General features: G+C 42.1%; 1 protein-coding gene across 1 annotated transcript; it reads left to right on the forward strand.

Moving 5' to 3' along the window:
• The first annotated feature begins 3,972 nt into the window (after positions 1 to 3,972).
• Positions 3,973 to 10,963, forward strand: EPB42 (erythrocyte membrane protein band 4.2). The gene is made up of 13 exons (XM_015881480.3): positions 3,973 to 4,103; positions 4,464 to 4,649; positions 4,822 to 5,052; positions 5,472 to 5,590; positions 6,064 to 6,186; positions 6,583 to 6,760; positions 7,103 to 7,241; positions 7,477 to 7,580; positions 7,861 to 8,103; positions 8,593 to 8,901; positions 9,216 to 9,373; positions 9,802 to 9,935; positions 10,699 to 10,963. The coding sequence occupies exons 1-13, from the start codon at positions 4,094 to 4,096 to the stop codon at positions 10,847 to 10,849; spliced, it is 2,085 nt and encodes a 694-aa protein (XP_015736966.1). The 5' UTR covers positions 3,973 to 4,093; the 3' UTR covers positions 10,850 to 10,963.
• Positions 10,964 to 11,254: the final 291 nt, after the last annotated feature.

Genomic DNA, 11,254 nt, shown 5'->3' on the forward strand with positions numbered 1-11,254 from the left:
GCTTGGCATCACCTCGTCCTAATTAACTATTTATAAAGGAAGCCTACTGTTCAAAGGGAAATCAGCAAGAACACTTGTGCAAAGTCCTCTGCTTTGCAACACGTGGGGATATTGGGTTTTTGGGGTGTCAGCATTAACTGCCCTCAGCAACCACACCCAGCTCAACTGCAGTGCTAAAGTGCAGATTTATCTGTCCAGTGATGTACAAAAAATACACATTCCTCCTGTGTTAGACAGATGGTTAATTAAACTAATAATTATCACAGAGAAAAATGTTTAAATGCCTGAAGAAAGATTCAAATACTTTGACCAAACCTCCAATCGATACAGCCCTTAGTCAGAAATCAATAGGAGTTAGCAGAGTAACACACAGTTAATTATCAGCATTTTGCTTTATAAATATACCATTTAAACCTGAATATGCACAAGAGGCTGGTCCAGCCCTCATTCCACTTTGATCAATCCAATAAGTAATAATAATAACAATGTAAGCACTAGCTGAAATCAAACATTCACACTATGAATTTGGCAAAAAAGGTCTCAAAGACAGTAAATGCTTCTCCCCAAAATTGTTTTCTTGATACAAGTTTCTCAGGCCTTGATTCAAACTGTCAATTAAACAACTACCCTTCTACAGATTTCTTTATCTTTTTAATCTGAGATAGCCCAAGTTAGTTGTTTAAAAGCACTCCATTGCTTTGGCTGTCACCAAAGCTGTACTGCTTTAATGCATCTATCACACACCTACTCAATGTGGACAACACTAGTCACTATAGAAGGCAATAAAAGACACAGTGTAAGCTCTTGAAATACAAGAAATCACACCCATGACTAAAATTCACCTCTAATACCTGGATGAGCCATGTCAGAGGTAGACCAAGCTCTATGTATTTTTTAAGCACTACATTCAGAATGATCTAAACATTAATGATGCTAACATAATACTCCAAGGTAAAGGTAATAATGTCAATAAAGAACTTTATGGATTCATATTTGGACCTATACACACCCCAAATCCCCAACTCTATAAAGATAACACAGTAACAACCAGGCAGGATGGATACTTCCAAGGATCCACATTTCCAAGGACCCTATGAATCATTTCCCTTTCAGATTTCTGTGAGCCTGTCAGGGATGTAATGGACACACAGCTGCCAGAACACATGCCTGAGTGAAGTCCTTCAGAAGAAGCAGTTTTTTTGCTGTACAAAAATCTACTCATGACACAAAGCCATTTAAATCACTCAGTACCAAAAAGCTATGAGGAACTTCATAGGGTCATAAACAAGAGAAAGAACAGACACTATAAAAGTCACTGAAATTCAGCACAGCTGGTAAGTGATTTTTAGTCACTCATCATGTAGAGTGTTACATCAACTGTATCAAGTGCAAAAAGAGATCCCAGCATAAACAGGCGACTCAACCGAGATTACAGCATCCCATGTTTCTCTGATTTCCACTAATGACATGTTAGATTGCAAAGCAGACAGGAGGGGAGTACTACTACAAAGAATATTGTTAACAAGAGCTCCAAGTGAAATTAGTACAAGATAATGCTTTGCTTGCAGAGGTGGGGCTCATGCACGTCCTTCTCAGGCATCTGGTGTTACGTATGTACTGGCAGAGACAAGATTAGATTGGATGAACCTCCATTCTGATCCAGTTTGGCAAGTTGTACATGCTTATGCTTCTGTTGCATTTTAGAGACAAGTACAGGTTTGGACTTGGTTAATACCAAGTGAACAAATGATGATTCTTACTGAGTCCTTACAAGGAAGGAGGCAATTCACCCAGTTGTTTCATGGATCTTCTGCACGTGCTGTTGAACATACTAATGCTGGTATTGCAGTCTCAGAGGCTTAAAGCAGGGTGCTGCTAGTCTAGTTGCAATTGCAGTTTTAGAAACAATGGTACATATCAGAAGAATAACTTGTGTTAAACCTGTGAGTTACATTGACAACTAGCAACTGCTCAGTACAATGAACTGGAACTTTATCTTTTTGGAGCCAGAAACATATAAGTAATATCTATTCAAAAAGCATATGAAAGAACCACCATTAATGCAAACTCTCAAGACAAAATAAGTCAAAACATTACTGAATTTATGCCTCACAGTTCAGATTAAAAAATAAAGCAAAACCTGTTTTTCTGAAGGGTCTGATCTTTTCTGAGGAATCCTGGGGCAACACCTCTGGAAGACCTATATCATAGAGCCACCTGTCATTGCATCTGAAGAACTGCACACTTCTCCATTTCCTGACACGGAAGATATTGCTAACAACAGGAAGTGCTGCAGTGGGAGCAGGCAATAAGAGCAGAGAACTTGCATATGCAGCTCTAAGTTCAGTTACACTGAGTGCATGGAAGAAAACAGCCCTTCAAAACATTGATGTTACCACCATTTAACACCAAAATATGAGGAACACAAATTCCTGTAGGCATACTTTGGAAATATCTATCAACATACTTAAAAGTGCTCGTATAGAGACATGCAAACTGCTGGCTGCTTATAGCAAATAGACAGTCTCAACTCAGATTCTTGTCTATGCAGTTAAAACTACAATATACAAAATGGGCAGCACCATTTTTGCACCAGCAGCGCCTGGGCTCCCCTTTACCAAACTCAAGTGCTGAATAAGACAAGAATGGCAACTGTCCTTTAAAGGAACAAACTAAAACTGACAAGTCTCATGAAAAACCAACACATGAAAATCTGATACACTACAGATACAGGCAACTCACATGTAGGACATCTCAGCACTTCCTCCTGCTGAATGTTTGTTTCAGATCTTGAGTGTAAAATCTCATGCATCTAATTTCAGATTTTAAATTTTCATTAGATAGAGTGCCAGTAAAGCACTGCAGCACTGCCTATGGAAGTCTCATTAGTATGAGAAGTCTCCAAGAGTGATGCCTCCTATTTATTTTTCCCATGGAAACTACAACAGATACAAAGAGCACGATAATGTTATATGATAGAGCAAATCCTCAGCTACAAAAAGCTACTTTTTCAACACAGTCACTGCAATTAACTACGCATTTTCACCAGTGATGAACAAGAGCCTGTATGCTATGATCATAAAAATATGCACTAGTGGATGTGACCCAACGTTGCCACTGCTGAAATGCACCACCTCACTGTGCTCACTGCCACCATTTGGTCTTCATAAATGTTCATCAAGCATTGATGAATGTCAACAGGTCTGAGTGTTTCCACATGGGGGAATTCAGTCACACCCCTTGGCTTCACACACACTTCCATGCCAGACGTCATTCTGTCAGACTGCCCCCCTGCTGCCATCTGTCACACAGCAACAAAATGAAACAGAATGCTGGTGGGAAGGTTTAACTTCTACAGCCATACAACTGACTCTGACATTACAGGCCAACAAAATAGGAGGCATTACTTTCAGAGAAGCCCCCATATGTTGAACCTTTCAGCAGATTACCATTCTAGTGTGTCTTTGATGTAATGATAGACACAAAAGGACACAAGTAGCCCTCTGTTCAGTTTATAAAGTATTCACTAGTGAATCCTACCTAGCAAGTTCTTGCAGTTGCTGGCTTGACCACAGTGTGGAGGTGGTGAGGTAAAGACCTGCTTGAATCTCTGAACCAAGAGAGTGGTTTAGATAAACTAACAAAATGTATTTAGTCCAAGCCTTCAATGTGATGTTTTTGAATAATCTGCATTACACTGCAGAAATTCTACACTTAACGGTGCATTATGTTTGTAGTTTAGGGCCAAGCTAAAATTTGCATTTCCTATTCTGAGGGTCTGTAACACACAGTTCTTTGAAGAAGAGGTTTCTAAAGGCTTCACATTGGTTGTTGAATTTAACCTTACCCATACCAAAGAAAAGTCCCCCTCTCAGCTCTCACATGGCCTGACAGATAAGAGTCCTCAACTTCTGCAAGTCAGGCCAGCAAGATAAGCTGAAGGAAAAGGGACAACATCATGACACACCCTTCATAAAGAAACTGAGCAAACAACTTTGCAAATAGACTATTTTTGAAGAAAGCTGAAGGAAGGAGACATCACCCACCAGGATCGAGTGGAGCTGAAGACTGCCACCATACAAGCGAAGGAGCCATGGGCCAAGGTAAGTGATAAACAGCACTGCTAGACCCAAGCATTTGCCATTTGTCTGTTGGGAAAAAAAAAGTCCCTGCTCCAAGGCTAGAAGAAGAGACAAGATGAGCTTCTTACAGGCCAGTGGCCAAGAAAGCATTACGAAGTCTGAGGAAGTTAGTTATCCTTAATGTGGGGGTGGGAGAGATTGAGATAAACCAGACTGCAGAGTTGAAGGAGGGAGATGACTAAGTGCTTTAGCCACTTGAGGAAAGAGAAGGTCCTGGGCAACTCTTAAGATCTGTGAAAAGTCACAGGAAGTAAAGCAACATTACTAAGTTATAAGCAAAAGCTGCTTTTTGAGCTCATTTTATCTTCCCTCACACAACAGGTCTAAGCATCAAAAAATGTGATCTCAGGATCATAATGAACAACAGTAACCACCATACAGAAGAAATCAGCACTGAAAGGCTTACGGTGAGGCGGGGGCAGCCTTTCATTATCACAGTGAGCTTCTCATCTCCAATACACAACTACCTGAAGCAGCTGAAAAGGACCTTCCTCTCTGTACAGACAGGTAATGTTACCCAACCTTTTAGAGCTCTTCTCCAGCAGCCAGGTTAACACTTAAAGGGTTAACACTCTCCTGCATGGAAAGAGACCAATGGCTCCAGACCTAGACGTGGTAGCTATACTCTGCAGTGGACAGGGCTGCAGTATACGTCTGGAAAATGTATCTCTTGCTGCAGGACCACAGCGCTCTAAAGCAGACAGAACCAAGGTTAAGTTTCCCATCTCCAGCCTGGGAGACCAGAAGCAGTGGAGTGCAAGAGTAGAAGAACAGGACCCATATTTCTGGACCATCTGTGTGAACACACCTGCCAACGCTCCCATTGGCCAGTATGATCTGTTTTTACATGCCCCCAAGGCTTACTGTCTCCTGGGAAAATTCATCCTTCTCTTTAACCCTTGGTGCCGAGGTAAGTAGTCTAGAACAAAAAGGCAGACGGGGATCATTCACTTCATAAAAACAGCTTTAAGCTCTGTACCCAGTATTCTACCCACCCAGTAATTCTGTCTGCTCCTGCCCTGAACTTTGAGCAGCGCTAGCTGTGCAAGACCCTGGCTTTCCTCAGCACTCCTGCCCTATTCCTTGAGCACTCTGCTGTCAGAAACACTGCTTTTTCATAGGAATAGGAAAGTCAACAGACACCAGAGTAAAAGAGCTACTTAGTGCAACTTTTCCAAGTTCCTCCACTTGAACAGAAGTTGCAATGAATTTCTTCTCCAACCTGCTTTCCCAGGACAGTACACTACAGACCACTTACAGTCTGCTGATGTACGGGTGTCTATAATCATCTGAATGCTTTCCTCCTGATTTTTTTTTCCTCTGAACTAGATGATGAAGTGTATTTGCCTAATGAGGCGCAGCGGCAGGAATACATTTTAAACCAAGATGGTGTCATCTACTGGGGGACTGAAAATGAAATCTTGGCACAGCCCTGGGACTTCGGACAGGTAAGAGGTGAAATGTCTGTGCTTTTTCACAACCAGTAGAGGAAGATATTTCCTGTATGTACAGAATGCTACTAATTTCCAGTACTTTGGGGCTTTGAAGAAAGTACTTGCTGTCTGTTCTCACTGTTTTTCTTAGGAATGTACAGAACAGCCTGTCTGAAGCCTGTATGAAGTCCCGTAACCCAATTTACATAATTTTAGCTAATTTCCTGGCTTGTTATCTATTAAAAACAAACCCTGAATTGCCCTCAGTCAGGTGATGCAGTATGATACTAACACAGTTCCCATCTTGTTTCAATAAAGTCACACAACTGCTCCTCCTTCAAATCTCTACCCAGAGCTCTCCTCCACAGCCCACTTAGAGAAGACTATTAGAAGAAAGGGAGCAAGCATCTGCAGTTACAACCCTTTGCAGGGATTTTAGAAAATAAAATGTTCAGGCCACAGTTCCTGAGCTGCTGTTCTTGTTGTAGTTTGATGTGGATATTGTGGACATCTGCTTCAGGCTGCTGGACATAGGTGAACGCTACCAACGAGACAAGGATCACACCCAGCGCAAGAACCCCATTTACATCTGCCGCACAGTTGCTGCCATGGTAAGGAGAGAAACCAGAAGCCCAGACCCCAGCAGGTTAGAATTGAATACAGACAAGAAACTTGTATAATCTCACAGATTTTGGAAAACCACTCACCAAAGAGTAAGCTTGCCCAGTGCTGTTCTAAGCAACATCTCCTACCTATTTCCAGCATTTCCTGGCATTCCTGCAATAGACAACCAGTGCTGCAGGAGTTTCTTAGTAGCAACAGCATGCTTACTGGGTAACTCACAGAGGAGACTTACCCATCATCTTCTGCCCAGTTATGATTTTCATGCTTCTCACAAGAAATTATGGTTTCAGCAGCCTTAGGAGTAGCTTCATCAAACAGGATATGGTTTACCTATTGCAGAGATTTAATTCCTTAATCCACCTTTGTCTCCTCCTTCCCTCAAGATGAACTGCAACCTGGCTAGAAGAATCCTGATAGAATCTGGGACCAGAGAATGCTATGATGGGACACCCCCTTCCAAGTGGCTGGGTAGCAGCTCCATCCTCCAGCAGTGGGCTACACTGCAGTGCCAACCTGTTCGCTATGGGCAGTGCTCGGTGTTTGCTGCAGTCATGTGCTCAGGTACAGCTGTCATTGAAAGACCTGCACGTTGATCAACCCCCTTGGGAATCTCCTAGCATGTACCTGAATTCCTGGCTTAACAGTTTCCAATAACATAAGCTTTCATCACTGGGTTTGAGGCAGATCCTCACAGTTTCCTGTGGGCTAAAAGAGTGTTAGTACACACTGTTCACTGAGTACACCCATGGTAACTTACATCCTGAAGGGACAATGCCTTGCCATTTCCCAAGACCAGGCCCGCCACTGCTCCAATAAGCTTCATAGCCAAAAAAGCTCTACATACAACAGCAGGGACACCTCAGGGCAAGATGCATTACTAATTCACAGCTCTTTCTTTCACAGTTCTGAGATGCCTGGGAATTCCCACCAGGGTTGTCACAGGCTTCACGTGGGCTCACAACACTAACAGCAACCCAAATGTGAATGAGCATTACGATGAAGATGGGACGCTGCTTACACCTGACAAGAGTGCCCGTGTTTGGTAAGGAAACAAGGCAGGGCCCAAGGAAGAGTTTGAGACAATATCTGGGTCTAGGATGTCATAGAGGGCAAAAGGAAAACAGCTGCAACTTTATGAGATACAGAACAGCTAAGATCCAGTCTACATCCAGTCTTCTGAGCTCCTCTGAAGTATTAATTAGCTGTGATTTGGCTAAAAGTATCCTGTACCACAGAGCTCAGTGCCTTGTTATAAACACATGTTGTACCTCTCACAGGACTTTCCATGTTTGGAATGAATGCTGGATGTCTCGTAAAGACTTGCTACCAGAGTACAGCGGATGGCAGGCACTGGATGCCACCTGCCAGAAGAAAAGCAAAGGTAAGATATTAAAGAGAGAGAGAAAAAGGGAGCAAAAAAAAAAAGCAGTTGGATCCCTCCCCCAGCTTCTACTGAGGGGATGCAAAATGGGATGGAGGTCCATCATTGACCTGTTTGGTTCATGAAGCTTGCAGAGTTCTAAAAGATCCATTGCAGCACTATTCCCTGCTGGCCTTTTAACTAGACACTTTAACATACCACTCCCTGTATATGTTTACACTAAGCACGGGCCCAGCTGGTAAAGCATCTGATTCTTAATTGGGCTATATTTTCTCTTCAGGTCCTTCCTTTTGTGGGCCAGCTCCTGTTCAGGCCATCAAGGAAGGGGACACAGAAGTGGATTATGATGTCTGCTACTTCTTTGCTGCCATGAATGCCAAGTGCAAGGTCTGGATACACAAAGATGATGACATCCTCAAGCCAACTTTCATCTACACAAAGTATACTGGCAACAACATCAGCACCAAGAGTGTGGGCAGTGAACGCTGTGAGGATATCACACACAACTACAAATATCCTGAAGGTACGAGGTGTACAAATGTTTAAGCACATTCTCTGACCATGTTACAAGTGCAAGTAATCAACAATAGAGCAAAGCCATACCTGGAACCGCAGGGACATCCACTTCAGATCTTCAGAATCTATTACTGCGTTCTGTTTACCCGACACAGCACTACCGTCTCACCTTACTCTATGGCACACTGTTTCTTGGTTGCAGTCCATCACAAAACAACAAAGTACCACTCCATAGCTACAAAGAGAAAATCTTTTCTTACTCTAACTTTTTTAGCACCAAAGTGCTCAAAAACTATTAGAAATCTCTCAGGCACATCCAGTTTCCTCTCAGCTGAAGTTCTTGGTCTGCTTCAACCAAAGCATGAGATATTTCTCTCTGCTATAACAAACACTTGACTCCAGTACAGCTGGGATACTTTCATTCTTTCTGCTTGTACTGCTTTACAGCTACTAAACAAATAAGAATATTAAAATATGCTTTTCTTTTTGGTGACAGGTTCTCTTCAGGAAAAAAAAGTACTTGACAAAGTCTACAGAAAGACACTTCAGACAATCAGCAGCAGGAGAAAGATTATCTCCATTCCTACTGCCATTGAAGAGCAGGTTAACCTTTTTATCCACCTCCAGTCCAAGAGTTCTCTGATACTGGGACAAGATATTCCACTTTCCACTGAAATGTTTAACTACAGTGGCAGAGAAAAGGCTATAAACCTGGTACTTGGAATCCAGTCTCTACATTATAATGGTGTTCCCATCATGCAACTTTGGAAGGAAAAGTTTAATTTTACCATCAGAAACAATGAAGGTAAGGACTCTGCTGAGGCTGGAGGAGCGCATCTAGTCTTCTCACTTCAGAAAAACTCACTTAGCTCTAAGTTTACAAAATATTGGTTGGAAAGCCAATTGTAGGCAATCCAAACAAATCACCATGGTGGGGAAAAGAGGAAAATAGCTGCAGCATGTTACGTGGATCACCTTACAGGCTTTTGAATTTGGAGATTCAGTCAAAATCACTCAATCTTTTAAATGGTGCAGTTTTCAGTGCACTGTTGGGCTACGTGGGTGAAGAACTTAACATTGCTTGCACTGTTATCTGTATTTCACCACTCTGTATTCCAGTTAAAACCCTGCAAGTCTTTGTGCCTCACTCACGATACGGAAAAGAGTTGGGAAAGAACCGTCTGCTTAGGCTGACTGCTATGCTGAGAGATGAGGACTCCTACACATACTTTGCACAAGAAGAGATAAGCATTTGTGATCCTCCTTTGACTATTGAGGTTAGATCGGTCTGTCATTCTGTTACTGCAGTGGTGAGAAAGCAGTTTTTGTAGTTACAAGCAGCAGAAAAATTCTGCTATGTTGAGTGGCTTTCCGCTTACTGTATTCTTTCAAAGCACTGGAATGCCACTTTGTGAAAAGTGAGTTGTACTGCACTGTTGTATACAGTATTTTCTATTTCTAATTTGTATACATGCAAGAATAAATAAATACAGGTAACCTCTAACACAGTCACAAGTCCACAGGTCAGAAGATGTAGAGGAAAGCTACAGAATACTGCAGCAGTGAAGAAATTTGGACTTTGTGTCTTCTGACAATTGGCAGTTCAGGCTGAGACCTCTGGCAACAAAAATCAGTTATCTCTCTTTAATTGCATTAGTCTGGTTTTCCTCCTCTGAGTTTCAGCTCACTGCCTTTCTTTCAACAGTTTCCAGAAAGTGTGCTGCTGTACCAGCCATCTACAGTGAAAATCAGCCTCCTCAATCCTCTCACTGAACCCCTGGAGAAGTGTGTGATAGTGGTTGGAGGGCGAGGGCTCATTTACAGACAAAGGAAATACAGGTGAGTGCAAAATGACTGACCTAAGAGCAGTTAAATAGAAAAACTGACACAACACAAGCCAGAGGAATCCTTGCCCTGGAAATGCTGTCCCCCAGAATAAATAGGCAGCAGCGTGGTATGAAGACATCACTATAGCTGAAAGCCCCAGGCATTCCCTTATTTAGGGATAATACATAAGATTTTCACACTGAAAAAGAGAACAGACAGTTAACAACTGCCAACAGGTCTTCCCATTCTCTGCTGAAGAACCAAGCAAACCTGACTTAATCAAGTTATCCAAAACAAGTATGCTTTTCCACATGAAAACGTAACATTTCTCTTAAGAAACTGCATCAGGACAAATTAAACTTAGATACTTCCATGGGGAACTCAAACCTCATACCTCCCTCCCAAACAGCTGTTCTTATCACAGTCCCATTCTGGTGGTTTCAGTTACCACTTAACCTTTTCTACAGAGTTTCTCATTATTTTTATTTTTTGACATCTTGGAATTATACAATGGCCTGGGTTAAAAAGGGTTAAAAGGGCCATGGGCAGGGCTGCCAACTACTAGACAAGGCTCCCCAGAGCCACATCCAACCTGGCCTTGAATGCAACCAGGAATGCGGCACCCACAGCCTCCTTGGGCAACCAGTTCTAGTGCTTTACCACCCTCTGAATGAAAAACTTCCTCACATTCATGCCTCACAAATGCATCTCCTGGGCCTAGGAACTGGAAATACAAAGAGGTGTACTTCCTATATAACACCTTCTTGCCTTTCAGGCTGGGTTCTGTGCAACCTAAAAGCACTCAAGATTTGCAGATCTCATTCACCCCTACCGAAGCAGGGCCTAGAAGACTTACTGCACAGCTTACGTGCCTTCAAATCCAGAACCTGAAGAGCTACAAAACTATCAACGTTGCAGTTGCATGATTTCCAATACAGAACAGATTCTGCTATCCTATTTACAAGAGTGGTCATGATCTGTGCACTGACCTTTGATGAGCATCAATATTAAAATTTTAAATAAAATTATATTTACAATCACATCTGACTTTTACTATTCACACATACTCATTTCTTTCCCATCTAACACTATATCCACTCTCCAGTCTTGGAAGCTGAACTTGATTGTGAAAAAGACTGGCAATGGGCTCAAGCAGATATTAGGTTTCTGTGTGCGTTCCTGCTGAACATACCAGTACTTAGTCATTCTTTCTCTCCTGCAGCAAAAAAAACCCATACTGTAGAACTTCAAAGTGACAGATGCAGCGCTCCTTTTGAGAAATAATCTTATCTCCTACAGATTCTTGAAGCTGGTAATACAGCATATATTTT

This window comes from Coturnix japonica, chromosome 19 (genome assembly GCF_054131305.1).
Source record: "Coturnix japonica strain WE chromosome 19, WE-NBRP24, whole genome shotgun sequence".
Taxonomy (NCBI): domain Eukaryota; kingdom Metazoa; phylum Chordata; class Aves; order Galliformes; family Phasianidae; genus Coturnix; species Coturnix japonica.